General features: G+C 40.0%; 1 protein-coding gene across 1 annotated transcript in view; it reads left to right on the top strand.

Moving 5' to 3' along the window:
* Positions 1–20,807, top strand: part of GGTA1 (glycoprotein alpha-galactosyltransferase 1 (inactive)) — a 117,905-nt gene that overhangs the window by 73,565 nt on the left and 23,533 nt on the right. The window contains exons 3-6 of the mRNA XM_036752013.1: positions 1,232–1,267; positions 8,210–8,281; positions 9,318–9,371; positions 10,747–10,884. Of these exons, the coding sequence (XP_036607908.1) occupies positions 1,232–1,267; positions 8,210–8,281; positions 9,318–9,371; positions 10,747–10,884 (300 nt within the window). The remainder of the gene's footprint in view (positions 1–1,231; positions 1,268–8,209; positions 8,282–9,317; positions 9,372–10,746; positions 10,885–20,807) is intronic.

Raw genomic sequence — 20,807 nt, 5'->3', positions numbered from 1 at the left:
TGTGGGTGGATTGATAAGAGGAGAGACTCAAGGTTGGCAGGTAAATGAGAAGGCTAAAACTGCAGTTGCATAGGTGAGAAGTGATGAGGGCTTGAACTAGGATAGTGGCAGTCTGAGTGAAAAGAAAGGGATAGATGCCAGGATTTAGCAACTGATAGGCCATGGAGGGTGAGGAGAGTAAGAAGTCAAGCATGATTCCAAAGGTGCCAACCTGGAGGGAAGTTTATAAGAAGGTGTAGGTTTTTTGGGGGTGGGGAACAGGCACAGATAATGTAAAGAGATCTAAAAATCTGTGAAAATCCATACATGTCTGCCTATCATGTGGATTTTTATGGAACGATTGTCTTTAATTTGCATAAAGAACCTTCTGGAGGCATTAGTTGTTCTGGGAGATATAGAGTTGAATGTGCTGGGAGTGCAGAGGCAAGGAGAAAATTGATACCTGCACAGCTGCTATTGAAGATATTGAATTGCAGCTAGACTATAAATCACCACCACCACCACCAACCCCCATCAAGGTAGCCAGTCTGGCCCAGAGGGGACTACTGGGAACTTTGACTGTAGAGGGTAAGGGCTGAGTGAGTGAGTGTTAGGGAAACTATGATAGGTATGGTTGTATGGCAGATAAGCTCCACAATTGGTTACTGCAGAGAAGGGGAGAATGTGACCGGTCTTCTTACCCTTTGGTTGAACACAAAGTCATTAAGGTCAGATCACATTCCCTTCTTTGGAGATTTCTAGTTTAAAGTCACACCCTGTTTAGTGGCCCACTTGAGACTAAAACCTGTGACCTGAGTGGCAGTCACATACTTTTCTCCTCATACTCAGAGATCTTTACTAAGAGAACCCATTCTCACCATATTTTCTCTTCAAAATTTTCAAAACAAGCTACTGCATAATGAAGCAGATTGGGGCATAGGAGATTGGATACTCTTTAGAACCCTTTCTTCCTGAAATTTCCCTTAAGTATGTTCTCTACTAAAGTATGACTGGTGCCCAAAGTCAACTAGAGGTTGGTTTGAACAGAAGCCATTTGGCTTCAATTGGAACTGTACAATTGGGGAGTCATGCTATTGGGCATGTGTCTCCTTGGCTTTATCTCAGAAGATGGTGGGATCTTTGGGGGACAACTAAGTAATAGCACCCAGGCAGTCCAGGCCAAGATCTTAATTGTAATCATTACAAAGGACTGTTTTCCAAGATTAATACACTGTTTTCTTTTTGTTTACAGCACAGAAGGATCTCTCTTGTTTATATACCCTTATCGGTAAGTTCCTTTGTTTTACAAGTGTCCTGTGTGGAAGCCAACTTTGGTAGAAGGACAGTGGGGTGATAGTGATGACTCCATCATGTTGACACCATCACGTTGGGTGAACTGGAGAAAGAGAGAAAAAAAATGAGTATTGTGAGAAGAACATTGGATAGGGAGATAGAAAAACAAGGTTAGAGTCTTGCCCCTGGTCCTCATTTCCTGTCACACAGAGCAAATTAATTAAACTCTTTGGGTTTTAGTTTTTCAATTGTAAAATGAACGGGCTTGCCACAGAGGGTAACATGAGTAGAGACAGCCAGAGAGCATCTGGATATGTAATCCTGCCAGGTAGATGGGTGAAGGCTTGTTAGGAACCAGGACGTCCTGTGAGTGATGAGGAGAGTGGCAGGGTTTCAGAAAGCAGTGTGCCCCTAGAAGAATGGCTTAGTATCTGCTATGAAAGGGCCACAGCTTAGTCACTCTCCAGATTTGGCATTCATCCATGCATGGGAATTGCAAAAGGAGTATGAGGTACATCTTTCGGCACCTGCCACATAAAGACTGTATCAATATTTCCTGGTCCTGCTGCCTTTCCTTTAAATAACCTCACAGAATGGTTGTGAGGCTCAAGTGAAATAACCTCTTTAAGATCACCACAAATCACCAAGTGCTAAATAAAACTTTGCTGTCGTTTCTCACTCTCTGATACATGCCCTGGTGTCCAATTCTCAGCGAAGTAATGTTTCTGTTCATTGTTGCTTACCATCTTGTCAATCTTCCATCTCTCACTCCCATTGCTCAGTCTTGAAAATTCCATTGGGACACAGAGAAAGTACAGCCTGTCTTGGAATCAGAAGGTCTGTACTTAATACCTCAGCCCTCTAATGGGTGATCTTTCTGGAGTGGTTATATTAACCTTCTGAGCTTCAATTTCCTATGAAATTAGTTCTGAAATATTTTGAGTACTTTCCTCCCTAGAGTTGAAGAGATTCCTTGTTTAAGAGTAAAATACTCTATAGATGTGAACCAATCATCATTATGGAAATAACTCCCCAATTTTTTATTATAACTGCTAATAAAATATGTATCTATTGAGAAATTCTAGGCATTTATTATATTAATTTTACTCTTAAGTATGAGAGGAGAGACAAAGACAATCCAGACATGGTTCTTGCTCTTGGGCAATTTTTATCTGGTAAATATAACCTGTACTTGTTCCTGTGGTCAGTGTCAAATCTAGGATTTCAAGGAACCTAGAGACAAAGACTCACCCTCGGTTGATCTAACTATGAAGTCTATTGATAGCTTATGAACCACTGGTAGACATATTTAAGACCATTTCGTTGTTACCCCAAGATCCCAATCTTTGGCTGGCTCTGGGAATTTAAGTTGTATAGATAACTCCTTCCAGCAAATCAGTCCTACCCAGATCTAACCTGACCTTAGATGTCCTGTGGCTAAAAGCCTAAAAGAAACTAGGTATTATACGAGGTACAATGCTGGTATTATTTTGAAGTAGGGGCAGCTATGTGGTACAGTGGATGTGGTGCCGGGCCTGGAGTTAGGAAGATCTGAGTACAAATCCAGCCTCACACACTAGCTGTATGACCCTGGGCAAGTCACTTCACCCTGTTCGCCTCGATTTCCTCATCTGTAAAATGAGCTGGAGAAGGAAATGGCAAACCACTCCAGTATCTTTGCCAAGAAAACCCCAAATGGGGTCACAAAGAGTCTGACACAACAGAAATGACTGAACAACAACAGATTGAAATAAATTAAAGGACTAGAGAACTTTAAAAAATTAGTTGTACCATGGTAGGCAAATTTCAACCACCTTTAGATGAACCAGTCAAAGGTAAATCAAGTAAAGATAAATGTGAGTTGTTAACAATTCCTTTGAAGTCATGGATGTTCATCATTCACTCTAGTTGTCTTTGGCTATGTGAGTGGTCTTCATAGTGGGTGTGTACATTCCAGTAAGTGGTCAAGATGATCTGTGAGTATGCAAGAAAAAAATAAAGATCTTCCTGCCCCCAGAGTGGCTGGTTTCTGTCCAGGTCTGCTCTAACAGGGTTGGAGTGGCAGCAAGGAGACAGATCATAGGTTTCTTTTTCTCCTTCTTCATCTTCCAAGGCCTAGGTGGCAGTGGCAGTGACAGAAGAGACAGAAACAGTCTTGTGTGAGTGGTGGTAGGTATGAGTAGTGGAGGCAGGAGGGGTATGGTCAAGGATGCTGGTGAGGGTGGGGGTGCAGCCCCAAAGTCAAGGAGGGCTATCAGGTAACAATGCATTGTGCTCTTAGGGTAACAAAGGAAGCAGAAATTCCTGGGTTCTGGGCCCAGCACATAGATAGAAGCTGACACAATGATACAGAAACCTATGAAAACAATGAAGTTGTCTCTAACTGGCGTTGCTATTAAGATCAGGAAAGAAGTAGAAAATGAAGGTGGAAAATCACAGAGCAGGGGACAGACATCAGTATTAACTTAAGCTTAACTCTGCAGGTGACTCTTCCTTAAGACTTCATTTTGCTGAGGACAAAAATTGTAGTCAAATGAAGCTTCAGCTCCTAAACAGACCTCAGCCCTCTATGGGACTATGAGTCCCTGGCCCAAGCCCTTCAACAATGATCTGTAACATGCCAGCTAAATATGGCTTCTGCAGTAGTCCAGGCTACATAGCTCCTGAAAGCTCCTGGAGATGAAACTGAAGAAAATGAAAGAAACAGGGAGCTGGGTATGCAGATGAGCTGCTCCTTGGGGACTAGTTTCCAGTGTGAGTCCTGATTCCCACTTATCCAGTACCCAGAGGAAAAGATGGACTCAGGCCATGTTCTGCAGAGGCTCTTCAGAAAATTGTTCCCCCATGGCAGCCAGCTGTAGACCATTTGGATGAAGGACTAGCTCTGTGGCTAAATTTAGATGCTGCAATAAAAGAGGAAGATAAACATCTCTCTAAAGGCTCAGACAACTTAGGACTCGGAATCCAAGAAAGACAGAAGATGTATCCCAAGAAGAAAATATTCCTTAAAAAAAATTGCTATGTGACTGAAGAAAAGGACTTAGAATCGGGATAGTCACCAAGTATACCCAAGGTGTATTTGAAGAAAATTTGGCGGCTGACTGGACATCATGATTTCCTAAAGGAAACACAAAGGCCTGAAGAATTGTAGTTGCCTTGCTGCTTGTGAGTGGGTTAAATGGGGAAGACGCAAACTAAGGCAATACTTCAGGAAAAGCTATTTATAAATGTCACGGGCACACCCAAATTAGTGTCCCAGCAGAGTAACTGAAGCATGTCAACTTCTACTTCAGACAAAGTTCACACAATTAAAGAGGTGTGTTCTAATCAAGTATTTCTTCCAGCCTAGAATTCTAATAACCTGACTTGCTTCACCAAATGAAAGGTTGACCCACACGTTCTGTACTCCCCACTTGTCATTAGTAAGATCCAAATGATACTTGGGCCCCATTGTCCAATTACTGCAAATCAGGCCCCATTGTTAAAGAATTATGATAAGAGCAAGGTATGAATGTACCTATACTTACTTGAAAAAAATTATATATGCTAGGAAAAGTGAAAAAGTTTTAAAATCCAGCTTTACTTATATTTAACAACCTGATACCCTTACTTTTGGTCAGATGGTTACATACCCCATATGGTATCTTGAGTGAACAGTGAGGATTCCATAAATTGGAAGGATTGTAACTGTAGTATACCCATTCATTCATTGTCAGCACATCAGTTATGTTGCTGCATCAAAAAAAAATATTAAACCAAGATTTTAAAAAACAATGAAGCATATTTAATCAGATTATTCTCACCAAAAATCTTTTTAACAATAATATTTTCAAGGAGAGCAGATGGTTACCCTGACATTAGTAAATGAACTAGCATCTAAAATATTGTTTATCACATCTTTATCCCATTTAAAAAAATGATATTTTTGTATATATTTTGCAAAATGATGTTAGCACAGTAGTGCATGTACATAATTTATATAGAAATGCATATATATTGAGGAGTTGTGATCAAAATACTGATAGGAATTCAAAAAATTTAGTGCATACTGATACCATTATTCTCTTTCTCCTGGGTGAGGGACATAGTCTAAACCAGCCTATAACAATGTAGAACAGGAAAAGGGGTGGGGTCGGGAGTAGGGGAGAGAAGGTTGTAGGTAGATAGCAGCTCCAGTCATCTTGAAGCAGAAGGAGATTTAGAGTTGTCATCGAAGGAAGCTGTGTCGATCTTGGCCATCCTGCTTATGATCTCCATGATTTTCAAAAAGTTCCTTCCCTCTCCTGGGGCCACCGTTTCTTCGCATGTAAAAAGAGGAGCTTGAATTAGACAGTCTCTGAGGACCCCTTCTAGTTCTGAAGTCTGATGAGCCCACTTAAAATGGAAACCCCAGAAACCTTTGATCTCTCTTCCCCCCACTGAGCATGTGTTGTCCCAGCCTGTACTATAGGAATAGTAAAAACAAAATTTCATTGTTGTCATACTGCTGCTGCTGCTGCTTGTTTTTTTTCTTTAGGAAAAAAAATGCCAAACTCTAAAAAAACAACCCATTTATGCTGTTTCTCCAACATAGTCATTTCTGGCTGCAATCACCTCCGTCCCTATGATAAAAACTTGCTTGTGATAAAGGAAAACAGTCAAGGCAAAACTGAGACAGTGACACCATGTCTGATAGTGCAGATACAACCTTCTGCTTTCCTGCTCTGCATCTGATGCAAGGACACAGGTTCCTGCTGTTGGTTCTTATTGGGCACGTGAATAAAGAGCCTTCTCCAGGACTGGGAGGTCTGAGATTTCAGCCGAGTGCACACAATCATTATAACCTCCTTGTGGTTGTTCAGTTATTTCATTTGTGTCTGCTCTTTGTGACCCCGTTTGGGATTTTCTTGGCAAAGATACTGGAGTGGTTTGTCATTTCCTTCTCCAGCTCGTTTTACAGATGAGGAAATTGAGGCAAACAGTGAAGTGACTTGCCCAGGGTCACACAGCTAGTAAGTTTCTGAGCCCAGATTTGAACTCAGGCATTCCTTACTCCAAACCCAGCCCTCTATCCACTACTTTCTTCTTTCTTTCCAAAACATTTTCTCAATTCAATATGCCAGCAGGATGAGCTCCCATTCAGTCTCTGCCTCAGGAAAACACTTTATAAACCTGAAAAGACTAGAAAAATAGCCTATCATTATCGTTTTTCAGTATAACAAAGTCTCTGTGAGGCAGGCAGGGCAAGCATTTATTTCTGTTTTATGGATAAGGAAATTGAGACAAAGATCTGGTCTAATTCTTTGCTGTTATGATTTGGTCCAGAACTGGGCCTAAAACCCAGGTTTCCTGACTCCCTAGCGCAAAGCTAGTGTCTTTCAAAGTCACACATACCCAGTTCAAGTAGTGTGGGAAGGGTGGGTCTGGCATGACGGTGCCAGCCTTCATATTGGGGAGAGTTTATATCCTCTTTCCTCACAGCTGCTCTCTCAGAGGACCAGGCCTCCGGGTCAGTAAGAACTACAGTGCTAGCAGGTTCTCAGTGTGGTTTCCTCACTGTAGCTGAGAGGCCAGTCAGTTACTCCACATCCTCATTTAGCAAGCTGATGTGCAAACCATGTTCTGTCCCCACCCTTGCTCTCTGCTTCATGGTGGACCTCATTCTCTTGGTATATAGACCAAACAGGACTGTACACTAAGCAGAGGCAGAGCCACCATAACTGACAAGTATGAGGAACCTTTTTTTTAACCTGTTAACTCTGCTGAGTTTGATTCTGGTTAACTTGATGGCATTGTAGGAAAGAGGACTTGGGTTGAAATCCTAGTTGTGCTTCATTGTGACCTTGGGCAAGTCAGTACTTTTGAGTTTCTTTTACTGAAGCCTCATTTTTTGCACCTCAGCCATTTTCTGATAACATCCCCACCACTGAACTCTTCTTGTAAGAAATTAAAAGAGTTAACCAAAGTTAGCTGGTTGGCCTTACTTCATCCTGACAATGTATGCTATATTCTGCACCTGTGGTACTCCACTCTTTACCAAGAGAATGAAAACCTGTTTCATCATCTATTCTCTGAGACTGAAGTTGAGCCTTTGAACAAATCGTTTTACCTCCATCAGCCTCAGTTTACTTATCTTTAAATGAAGGGGTTGGACTAGAAATAACTGACATAGATTTTGTGCTTGATGTACTCCTTCTTATTTGATATGTATAAAAGTCCTGAAGTAGGCAGTCTTTAAGCGTTCCTATTCACATTTTGCTCATGAGAAAATTGAAGACTCAGAAAGGTTGAGATTTACTCGTGGTAACACAGCTAGTTAATTCCAAGGCAGGATGTGATATAAAAGGCTCCTCGCACTTGTAAATCCAAAGAGTTTGTGTATTAAAATCTGACTTCCTCAAATGGATACCATTTTACTGAATGGGGTAAAAATCTGGACCTTTCTTGTGACTTAGAGGCATAGGATTTTGACATTTAGAGCCAGCAAAGGTATGCAGAGATCCTTCCGAGTCTAACCTCATTTTACAGTTGAGGAAGCTGAGGCCCAGAAAAGTGAAGTGGCTTGCCTAAGGTCACACAGCTAGTAAGTAACACAGCTAGGATTCAAATCCAGTCCTTACTTTACTGCGCCTTCATGGCATGAGCTTATTTGAAGAATCTCTGTCCTGGCCAGTTTTTGTTTTTCCATTTATTGGAAACTCTCTTTTGGTCAGCATTGCCACAAGGCCTTTCCCCACCCTCACTATAACTTGTTAGTCCTTTCCCGTCCTGATGTACTTTGTATACAGTTTGTTTACTGTAGTTACTTGTTTATAATCTGCTGATTTTCCCTCAGTAGGATGAAAGATCTTTGTGGGCAAGGCAGGTTAGCACCCTACCTGGTCCATAATAGATGCTTAGTTAATCCTTGTGGATGCTGAGTGACTTTCCAAGTTAATAATCTCTTCTCTTCCTGCAGATCCAAAGAGAACATTAATAGCAATGCCAATGTTCAGAAGAGATGGTGGCTGTCCAACTGGTTTAACAACAGGTGAGGACAGCTGTGACAGGTGAGGTGTTTTGTTCCATGAGCTTATGATTCCCAGATCCCACATGCTTAAGTGGTCATCAGTTGAGTTTTTGAATAGTCCCCTTTTCCTTGCCTGCCAAAGCATGCCTGGGAATCTTGTCTTGGTGACAGGAAATTATGACACTTCAGCTTTCATCAGTCCACTTCTATTTCAGAATGTATCATCCACCCTTTATAGGAACAGCCTACATTGTGGCTTCAACTCACTCCACTGTGTGAAAGTTACAAGGAAACAGATTTACTCTCATTCAGACAAGGGACTTGCTATTACTCAGAATTGACCAATAATGAGCTGCCCCTGAGGGTAGTGAGCTCCCTGTCACTGGATATGCTCAGAGAGAATATAGATAGCTATCTATGATGCAAGTTCTGTATGAGATTCCTTCATTGAATCGAAGTCTGGATTGAGCAGTGTCTGAGGTCAATTTCCAACTCTGATTCTACAGGTTTAGTCTTATCAAGGACTATGCAGTTCAGAGAACTCACTGGAGTGCTCAGATAGGAGAACATGACAGCACCAGTCAATAAACGTTTTAACCATAGTGACTGCCTCATTTAATGGGTGCTCTGAAGCAGAGGCAGCCTGATAATAGTGTGGCTTTCAAAGTCAGGATCACCTGGGTTCTGGGGATTGCCTCAGGTTGGGTGACTGGTGAAACACTGTATGCTCTCAGTCAACTCTAAGACATTAAGTTGCAAAATGGTTACTGACTTGCCTTTCATAGGGACTTCCCTCACTTACAGCGAGGAAATCAATAAAAACTTTTGGCCAAAGGAAGAGAGGAAGGAAAGAAGGGATGGAGGGACACAGTAGGTTTATCCCAAGCCTTTTATTCAAAGATAAGTCTCCAGAATGGAGTTCAGGGGCAGAACACCTACATAAGCTGCTTTTGTTCACCTCTATCTAACAGGTCTTTGATTTAACATGCATTTAATCGTTTTGAATTATATCCAGTGTCTCCAGACTCATTGTCTTTTTCTCTCTGTTTGCACCCAGGAGCCAGAATTATCATATTGAAGAACCCCAGCTCTCAGATTGGTTTAATCCCAGGTAAGAGACAAACTTCTGCTCTCCAGAAACCCAATACTTGACAATGGCTTAAAGATGTGAGGTCAAAGGTGCTCTGTGTCCAGCTGTCAGTAGCCTGGGGAAGATTCGACGTGGAGAGGAAGGGAGCAACTCTTTGTTTCTAAGCATAAACACTGGGTTAGAAACCCAAACCCTGGAGGTTTTAAGCTCAGTGCTTGAAAGACAGGTGACAATTCCTAAGTTGAGTAGGCAGTCATGGAATGTCAGAACTTGAGTGTTTAACTACTCCAGCCCACTTGTGTTATAGGTACCCAAAGCAGAGAGTGAGCTTATTCCAGGTCATATAGCAGCCCTTCATAGAAGCCTTCAAGTGGAGTCTGAATGACCACTTGTCAAGAGACACTGTAGAAATGATTCTTGCTCATGTTCAATTAGGAGTCTATCATCTGAGTTCTTGCCTGACTCTCAGATTTAGTGTCTCTGTGTATCAATAACAGTATTAAAATCCAGGACTAGACTTCCAGGTCTGAATTCTATTCCAGGGCTCTTTCTGTGGTCTCAGCCTCAATGACTTTCAGATTCCCTTCTAAGACTCCATGATTCTATAACTTGGTGAAGATTAGGCACAGGGTGTCATGGAGTGGTAGAAAGAATAGTGGATTTGGATTCAGAAAACCTGGGTTCAATTCCTACTGATTCCTTCCTCTTCTTTAAAATGAATGAGTATGAACTAGACATCCTCTACAATCTATTTCAACTCTAAATCAGTGCAGAAGTTGGCACATTCAGCCCTACCACTTATATTCCTGTTAAATTGAAGAATTCATGGGAATCATTGTCTCAGTGAAATGTAGGTATCGATGTCTTTCTTTACCCACCATATAGCTTGGGTGGCACCAAAAGCAAAGCAAAGCTGATGTTTGTCAATGGCAGGCCTAGCCTGAGTTGTGGGTAAGGGAGAAGGTAAAAAGAGAGTGGGCAGAGAGGAAAGAGGGAATAATATACAGAGAGTACAGTGCCACCAGTAACTTCTTCAGTCACCCAAACCTCTGCCCTATGAGCTATTCCCCCAGCAATGGCAAGATCACAATCTATAAGATTTCTTTGTAGTTGGGCCTAAGTTTGGAACCCCAAATCAAATTTAGTGATGTTAGCTGGAAGGAGACTTAGAAGTCTAATACCCTTATTTTCTAAATAAGGAACAAATTCAGAGAGCTGGAGTGACATACCCAGTTATCAACAAGTAATCTGGGTTTTGAACCCAGATCTTTCGACTCCAAGTCCAACACTCTTTCTACTCCATGGGTCCACATAAGCACAGTAACTGGCATTGCTAATATTCGCTACTGTTTTAATCAAAGAAAGTTTGATCTATTTACTTCTCCCCTTCAAACAGAAAACGCCCTGATGTTCTGACACTGACAGATTGGCTTGCTCCAGTCATATGGGAGGGGACTTACCATAGAAAGATCCTGGAAGACTATTATACCAAGCAAAAGATCACAGTGGGCTTAACAGTATTTGCTGTTGGAAGGTAGGTACCACGGGTGACCCTTCTTCATGTCCACCTTTTCATATGAAAAATTATGATGGTCTCTCAAAAGAGAAGTGATGGGTTCAGGGTGCAAAATGAGATATATTTTTTTTGTATATGGCCAACATGGGATTTGTACTTCTTCCAGGTTTTCATTTTTGTTTTATTTTTCGTTTGTAATTTCCAATCATGGTAACTTGTCCATTGAGGAAAATGAGTAACAAAACAGAAAGATCATTAGATAGGGTTTTGAGATTTGGGTCAGCTCTACCACTAATTCTGTGTAACCCGAGTGGATCGCGTTCCCATCTTTGAGGGGACTGGACTATATGCTTTTAAAAGTCCCTTGCAGGTCTAATGCCCTATTATTCCAAAGACCCTCCTTGTAGGCTACTTGGGAAAATGTCATCCAAAGAAAACTGCAGCTCATGGCCCATCAACACATTTCTATCTTCTGTTTCTCCTCCCAGAAATCTCCCCAAGAGGCCTTCCTCTAGCTCCCTTGATTCTCTGTCATCTCTCATCTTTACAACATTTGACCCTCCTCCTTTCCTCGTCCTACATCTCATTGATTGCTCTGCTTGTGAGAATCTGTCATTGTTAATATGCTGCAGCCTATTCTCATTCACCATGTAGCTCTCCATTGCTCTTTTTTCATTGCTTGGAGATTGTGATACTTCCATAATTTTCAGTCAGATCCGTAGCACCACTGGAAGAACACTGGTGTTAAAAAGATGGATTTTAGCAGCAGGGAAGGAACTTGAGACGGTTAAAAACATCACGCAATTTCTCACAGGCTGTTTTGTCTTCCCTTCTCTTGTTCAATCCTGGGCCCAACTTAGTACATCTGCTGTGTCTGTCTAGGATGTAACTACTGATGGACCAGCTCCATAGGCTAGCAATCAAATTGTCAAATGCTGGACAACAGGTATTCGTTATCCACTTAACTTTCCCTGTATGGAACAAACAGGACAAACTCTAAAGTGATTACAGTTCTAATTTGGGAGTCTCTGCATCGTCCTGGGGCTTGATGTAATCAATTCATGGTTATCCACAAATAGAAGCATCTGGAGAACCTCACCATCCAAAAAAAGGCTACTTTTCATTTTGATGATACGCTGGACATCATCCATGACAGTGACTAGCAGCTTATATTTCCCTCTTTTATGTCTTGCATGATAACTGATATCACAGGAGCATCAATGTCATTTCAAGGTCATCCTTATGACAGTGGCTAACAGCTTGGAGCATATATGTCCCTGCTTCATCCCTTGAATGGTATTTAAAAATCACAAGAGCATCAAATTTATTTCTGCTATTGCATACATCAAGGATATTATACAATCTGAACATAGGGATAGGAGATATTTTGTTAGATGAGAACACTTGAGGCTACAGTTTAGCTTGCAGAGTCAGGATGGCCCAGTAGAAACCAGGAAAAACACCAGGTTTGGAGTCAGAGGACCTGAATTCCAGTTCTGCCGTTTCCTAGCAGTATGTCCTTGGGCATTTCACTGAAGATCTTGGCTTTCATTTTATTTACTGTAAATTAATTAAATTGGACTAGATAACATCTAAGATTCCTTCCACCTCTGTCCTTTATTGCCACCTATTATCAAATGCTTTCTTATAGTTAACAGACATAATTATAATTTCCAGTGGTGCCAATTCAAATATATGTGGCCAATTTATGGGATTCATTATTTGCAGTAATCAAGACCTGGCTGTCTAGTAGAATTTGTGAAAACCTGCCTTTTCCCTTTTCATATTCGAATCGAGGATAGCCTCAATATATATGTAAATTAATCCCCCAAAGATCTTGTAGAAATAAGAAAGTAGGCCTGTCGGCTGATAGTTATTGATATTCTCACCGCTGCCTTTTTTGTAGTAATAGCATCTGTGATTTCAAAAATAACTTGCTGTCTTCTCATCTTTCTAAAATCCTGAGAAATGACCATTTAAGTGACCTCAAAATCATGTTGCCACCAGCAGTGGACTTCTTCTATTTATAGTCAGTCTGGTCTTGATTTTCTTCCAAGTTTTGTTTTCGTTGGTGCCGTTTTTACTTTCTCGTTCCGAACGTTAAGGACTATGAAGTTAATAAGAGTCCAAATTATGTGGTTCAGACTCAGTCACTGGGACTGTATACTCACATTCTTGCATGGTAGAACCTGCCAGAGCCTGTGTTCTTTTGGCATAGCCTTTGGAAACTCAGCATCATCTCTGCACCACAATGAGGCAGTGGAATAGAACTTTTTGTGTACATCTGAGGACAGAATCCAAAGTTCTTGGGGAGAATCAATTACTACACATTTATTAAGCATTTGCTGAGTGCCAGACACTATGCTAAGCACTAGGGATCCAAAGAAAAAAGTAAAAATGGTCCCTTCCCTCAAGGAGCTTACAATCTAATGGGGGCAACAGCATGTGCATTAATAGGTGCATGCAAAATATATACAGAGGAAATGAAAAATAACCTTAGAGTCAGGGGCACCAGCAACTGGGATGGTGGGGGAAAGGCAGTGACCAGGAAAGGCCTCCCACAGAAGGTAGTATTAGAATGAATCTTGGATGAAATCAGAATTTCTAAGAGGTAGAAGTGAGAAAGGGAGAACTTTCCAGGCACAGCCAGTACAAAGGCCTAGAGATTAAAGGTGAATGAAGCACAGTGTAAAAGGAACAGTAAATAGGCCCGAATGGATAGACCATAGAGTGTGTAAAATATAGTAATGGTAAAAGACTAGGAAGAGTTCAGGTTGTGAATGCCAGAAAAAAATTTTTAAAAAAATAATAATTTATTCCCCCCCCAATTATATGTAAATTTAAATATCATTGGGTATTTTTTTAAGTTTTGGATTCCAAATTCTATCCCTCCCTTCCTCTTCTCCCTCCCTAAAATGGTAAGCAATCTGATATAGGTTATACATGTGTAATCATGTAAAATGTTTCCATATTAGTCATTTTGTGCAAGAAAACTCAAGAAAGAGAAAGAAAAGTGGCATCATTTCTTTCTCTATAGGCAGATAGCATTTTTCATCATGAATCTTTTGGAATTGTCTTGGATCATTGTATTACTGAGAATAGCTAAGTCATTCACAGTTGTTCATTGTACAATATTCCTGTTTGTAAAATGTTCCTTTGGCTCTGCTCACTTCACTTTGTATCAGTTCATGTAAGTTTTTCCAGGTTTCTCTGAAATCATTCTACTTGCCATTTCTTAGAGCACAATAATATTGCATTACATTCATATACTACAACTTGTTCAGTCATTCCCCAACTGATGAACATCCCCTCAATTTCCAATTCTTCGTCACCACAAAAAGAGCTGCTACAAATATTTTTGTAAAAATAGGTTCTTTTTTCTAAATCTCTTAGGGATACAAACCTAGTAGCAATATTGCTGGATCAAAGGGTATGGATAATTTTCCAGCCTTTTGGGCATCAAAGAAGTTAATTTTTTAAAATTCAATTTTATTATATTTTTAGATCCAAATTCTCTCCCTTCTATCTCCCTTACTATTTCTTCTCTTGAGAAAGCAAAGAAGACAAAATTTATTACAAACATGTAGAATCAAGCAAAACAATTGACCACATTAACTATGTTTTTAAAAAAATAAAAAACAACCCATAAGCCTCAATACGTACTCTGAATTCATCTCCTCTCTATCAGGGGATGGGTAGCATGTTTCATGAATCCTCTGGAACTGTGGTCGATCATTGTGTTAAGTCTTCAAAGTTATTTGTCTTCACTTTCAAAATTATTTTAGAAGTTCTTCTCCTAGTTCTATTTACTCCTGGTTCTACTCAGTTCACTTCGCATCAGCTCATACCAGTCTTTCCAAGTTTTTCTGAAACTATCTCTTTCATCATTTCTTACAGCACAATAGATTTAGGCCTAGGAAAGGATATTGAGAAGAAAAAATCAGATAGGACAATGAAGAGAGATTATCCAGAAGGAGATAGTCTATCATGTCAGTGCTGCCAAGAGGTCAAGAAGGATGAGAATTAAGAAAGGCCATTAGATTTAGCAATAAAGAGATCACTGATAACTGGAGAATGAAAAGTACCCCATCATATTTGTATACCATAATTTGTTCAGCCATTCCCCAATTGATGGGCACTCCCTCAGTTTCCAGCTCTTTGGAATTTAAATCTCAAAATTTAAGTCTTAACTTAAACTTAAATTAAATCCAAAAGTTTAAATCCAATTCACTTGCATGTCATAGCATCACCTCCCTTATGTCATGGTCCTCTGTGAGAATGAAGGGCAAAGAACACAAAAATAGCTGCTGTAAATGGTTTGTATTTATGAATCCTTTTCCTTTTTGTTTTATCTCTTCAGACAAATAGAGTTTATATTTGATCCAGGAGGTAACAGGGGGACATCGGAGTTTATCAAGTAGGAGAATGCTATGATCCGGTTTGTGCTTTAGGAAAACACTTTGACAGCACTGTGAAGGATGGATGGGAATGAGACCTGAAGCAGCAAGACCAATTAAGAGGCTATTACTGTAATTGTGCACATGACAGGTGATGAAGACCTGAATGAGGGTAGTGGATGTATAAATGGAGAGGAAGATATACGAGAGATGTTGTAAAGAAAGAAATGACAAGATTTAACAACTGATTGAGTATGTGGTATGTGAGGATTTGAGGATGACACTGAGTTAGCTAGCCTAGATGACTGGGAAGATGATAGTTCCCTTAACCATTATAATTGTAAGAAAGTTTGGAAGAGGTTTGAGAACAAAGGTAATGGACTCTGTTTTGGACCTAGGGGATATCCAGTTTGAAATGTCTAATAGACAGCTGGTGATACAGGACTGGAGTGGATCTGGGAATCATCTGTATAGAGATATTAATTGGATCTGTGGGAACTGATGAGATCATGCAAGAACTTCAAAAGGAGACAGAAGAGAAGAAGACTTAGGACCTAATTTTGGGAGGCACTTAAATTTAGTGGGCATGAACTAGATTTTCTAGGAAAGAGACTGGGAACAAAGAATGAGACAGAGGACAATCAAGAGAAATTGTGCAGAAAGAGATTGTCAACTAAGTATTGACTACATGTTGCTAAGGTTGAGAAGGGTGAGAATTGAGAAAAGACCATTAGATTCAGCAATTAAGAGATCCCTGGTGACTTTGGACAATGAAGCTTCAGTTCATTGACGAGGTTCGAAGCCATATTGCAGAGAGCTTAGGGGAGGGTTAGTGGTGAAGGAGAAGCACCAAATGTCTATGGCTTTTTAAAGGAATTTTAACTGAGAAGGGAAAGAGAGGTATACGAAGTTATTGATAGGGTCTAGTGAGGGTTTTTATTTGTTTGTTTTTAGGCGATGGAGATTTGATGTGTATAGACATCCAGGAAGGAGCTAGTAGATAAGCAGAGAATGAAGATTAGAGGGGGTAGGGATGGTGGGGAAGGGAAGAGGCTGCCTCCCTCATGGATGAGACTAGAGGGCATGGAATCTTAGGCAGGGCAACTTAGGTAGGCAAACATAGATAGAGGGCAGCTTCCTTAGCCCAGACCAGAATGAGAGAGAACGATGATGTCTGCAGGATATGAGATAAATAGGAGAGAAGGAAGGAGGGAATTCTTAGTAAATGGTCTCAGGTTTTGTTGTTTTGGTTTGGTTTTTTGTAAAGCTTATGGCTAGGTCCTCAGCTGAAACAGTGGGGGAAGGGCACGCCAAGGAAGGCTTTCAGAGGGAAGAGAATCAGTCATGGACAGGCTGATAAAAGTAACTCCTTGCTTCAAGGAAGGCCCAGTTGAAATTAGATAAAAATTTGCTGTGGACTCAATCATCAGTTTTTGTAACTTCTTCAAGCTTTGTTCAGCTACACAGAAGCAGGATACTGGGCAGATGGTAGAAATAATCCAAAGTGGAGCTATAATTTTGGCTCCATTTTAGGCTACAGATTACTCATTTAGTTAAACTTTAGCCTCATTTTGCATCAACACATGAGTAGGAGCTGAGGCAGATGAGGGAAGTAATCCAGGAAAGAGTCAATTTTGACCCCATCATAGACCACAGATAAGTCACTTAGCCTTATGAGACTTAAGTGTCTTTTGCATAACTAGGGTAAACCACACTATTCTAATAATAGAGATGAAAAATTTCTGGAAATTATGAAGCCAAAATTTTTTTTAAAATACCACATCTTTCCCCTGCCATGGGGAATTTTGTCTAATGTGTCTTATTTTCTGAATTATCTCTATCAGAAGTTTTCGCATCAGTCTTTTTTTTAAGCTCCTTTGTGAATTTCTGAGGCTCCAGGTTTGTTCATGTTGAGACAAATTTCTCCGTTCTTTTATGTGTGTATTTCAGAATGTTTTAGTAGTAAGAACCTTCAATTTAGAGTCATAGTATCTGAGTTCAGGTTTCAACTCTGATGTTTACCAGCAGTGTGACCATGATCAGTCAAGTCATTTAATTGCTCTAAGCCTTAATTTCTTCATCTGTGAAATGAAAGGGGTTGGATAAAATCTGAGGTCCCTTTCAGCTCTAAATCTTGTGTTCTTTGAATTGGATGACCCCTTAGCAGTGGGCTGTTCTGACATCTACCACCTGGTAGATTTTTTTTTAATCAATATAGTTCCCATATTGTGGAATATGTAGGAATTTGAATGAACTAGGCAAGAAGGAAGAAAAATTGAAAGCCATGTTATAAAAAGGCCTCAGGGGCATCATTCCAGGGTAAGGAGCTGCCCCAGGCCCCAGGTGGGTATTCAGAATGAGGAGCAAGTTCAGAAATAAGTAGTGTTGGTGTGGCTCATATCCCAGGAGCAAAGCAGGATTTCAGTTCCCTTTTCTAGCACAGTCTGAAGCTTTCACAAGAATAACCCAGGCAGTAATCCCAGACCAAAGGTGATCCTGCAGTTCTGTCAGTCTGAACCAGAGGGCATCCCAATTGTCTGGTAGGGGCTGAACCCAGCAGCAGTCTACTATTACTCAGACCCAACTAATTAGGTCTGGGACCTAGGTCAGGAACTTGCAGAGCTCAGATCATGGGGCAGTAATCAGACTTTACCCTGGGTACCACTGAATGCTTGCAGGTCCCTAGCTATAGGATGGCAACCTGGAGTAATACAAAACAAAGATCAGTCCAGACCTTCCCTCCAGAAATGGGCAACACTTAGCCTTAACTCAAGTCCAAAGTGAAGAATTAGACTAGAAGAAGGAGATTGAATGAGTAATGAAAAAGCTATTACGATGACAGCGATGCTCAAGATACAAACTCAGAACAAGAAAATGACTCCACAACCTCTATAAGTAAATTTTCAAAGTAAAACAGCTGGGGCCCATGTTTAGCTAGCATTCCTGGAAGAGATGAAGCAAGAGACTGGGTTTTTTTAGGAGTTAAAATGCTTTTATCAATGTAAGAGCACTAAAGGAAAAAATTGGAAAAGAAATATGAGCTATGGAAGAAAGAATTGGAAAGGGAATCAACATCTTGGCACAAGGGGTACAAAACTTGTCCAAGCAACAAAGTCCTTAGAAATTAGTATGAAAGAAATAGAAGCCAATGACTCCATGAGATAACAAAAAATATTAAAACAAATTTTGAAAAATGGGGGAAAAAGTAGAAGAAAATATAAAGTGCTTCACAGCAAAAACTACTGATCTGAGAAACAGATTGAGAAGGAAGAATTTAAGAATCATGTTGTAACCAAAAAAAGAAGCTTAAACATCATATTTCAAGAAATCTTAAAAGAAAACTCCCAGATCTCTTAGACCCAGAGGACAAAGTAGAAATAGAAAGAATCCATTGGTCACCTCCTAAAAAAGAAACCTCAAAAATAAAACCTCCCAGGAACATCATTCTCAAAATCCAGAGCTTCCAGGCCAGAGAAGAAATAGTGCAAGCAGCTGTAAAGAAAGAGTTCAAGTACTGAGGAGCCACAGTCAGGATCACACATGATTTAATAGCCATCTCAATAGGAGTGGAGAGATTAGAGTATGTTTCCAGAAGGCAAAGGATATAAGCTTACATCCGAGAATAACATCCAGCAAAACTGAGTATAACGCTACTAAGGGGTTGAGGGCAGGAATGGTGGGGGAGAAAATGGATCTTTAATGAAATAAAGGACTTTGAAGCATTCCCAATTAAAAGACCAGAGCCACGTAGAAGCTTGGAAATGCAAACCCAAGAGTTAAGAGAAAGACAAAAAGGTAAGCATAAATAAACAAGCATAAGGAACTAAGCAAGGACAAACTGCTTACATTCATATATAGGAAGATGATACATGTGTCACCATTGAACCCTGTCATTATGTGGGGTCATATAAGGAATCTATTTATACAAGGTCTAAGAGTAGTTCTGTTATATCTTGATGATCTTAAGAAAAGATGGAAAGAGAGGAGACTAAGAGAGCACTGAGGAGAGAAAAGTTAAGGAAAATTATCTCATGATCAGAGTGTGCAATTAGACATCTATACAAAGAAAGAGGAGAGGGTAGGGGGAGCAGCTTACACTTGAACCTCACTTTCATCTCAACTGGTCAAAAACAAGAAGGATACACACAAACACATGCACAGTTGGGTACAGAAATATATTTCATTCAACAGGGAAGTAAGAGGGAAAGTTGCAAAAGGGAATCAGAGAGAGGATGGATTAAAGGAAAGATTAGTCCTAAACAAAACAAACTCTAAGGATGTATAAAAATATTTACAGCTCTTTTTAAGGTTTCAAAGAATGGGAATCTGAGGGGGTGCCCACATATTAAGGAATGGCTGGACAAATTCTGGTATATAAATATGATGGGATACTGTTATTTTGTAAGATCAACACAATGAAGGCAATGGTTTCAGAAAATCTTGGGAAGACTTGTGTAAACTGATGCAGGGTGAAGTAAACAGAATCAGGAGAACATTTTAAACAACAACAACAATGTGATAAAGACAAACAACTTTGGAAGAATTAGGGATTCTTATCAGTATAATGACCAACCAAGATTCCAGAGAACTAGTGATAAAACATGCTGCCTACCTCCTGACAGAAAGCAGAAGGACAGGGAGTGTAGAATGACATACATACATACATGCATACATGTGTGTCTATGTGTGTAGATATATATATATACACATATATATGTATATATATACACATATATATATATATGTATGTTTTGAGATATGGCCAATGGAGACATTTGTTTGGATGTTTATACGTGTTCATAGCAGAATCTTGTTTTCTTTGTTATCATCTCGGGGTGGGGATGGCAGGTTGGAAAAGAAAGGAAAATGCAATTTTTATTATTGAAAAAATAGAATAGTTTTTCAAAAAGTGCCTCCAAACATTATGTCCTAATTATACTATATCTTTTAAAATCCATTGGCGGTGGGATCGTGAGTTGCCCTTGACTTTTGGTCATATAAACTGAATGACAGTGCATTTCTTCCTATTTATTTGTAAAGCCTTTCATTTTGCTTTGTCTGGTACTTATAGATTAGAAACACGTTTAGATTCTTAAAAACAGTGGATTTTACTGGGTCCTTTAGCACCTAAGTCATGCCTGACAAGTATAGCATCTGAATCAGAGCTAAGAAATCTTCAGAAAGTAAACACAGTTGAACTCAGAAGAAATGATTAAAGACAGGCAGCTGTGGTCTAGTGGGGTTGAAGTTGAGGTTTAGGTTTGAATTTTGGCTGTGGGACCACGAACCCAAGCCATGACCTTTCTAAGCCTTAGCTTCTTCCTCTGCAAAAAAAAAAGGCATAATAATAATATTTGTCCTTGCTACTTCAGACAGCTGTGGTGAAGACACTCCTTAGTAACACTCTCCATAAATGTAAGCTGTTGTTATTCCTTTAAGATCATCAACAATATTTCTGGAAGTGCTTGATTTTTACCAAGCCCCCAGAGGACGTTATCTCTCTGACTTCAGAGTTCGTTCTTGAATTCTTTTCTTCTCTTTGCT

Source organism: Trichosurus vulpecula, chromosome 3 (assembly GCF_011100635.1).
Source record: "Trichosurus vulpecula isolate mTriVul1 chromosome 3, mTriVul1.pri, whole genome shotgun sequence".
Classification (NCBI taxonomy): domain Eukaryota; kingdom Metazoa; phylum Chordata; class Mammalia; order Diprotodontia; family Phalangeridae; genus Trichosurus; species Trichosurus vulpecula.
The sequence above is the reverse complement of the archived record's forward strand: the minus strand, read 5'-3'. Positions and strand labels throughout refer to the sequence as shown.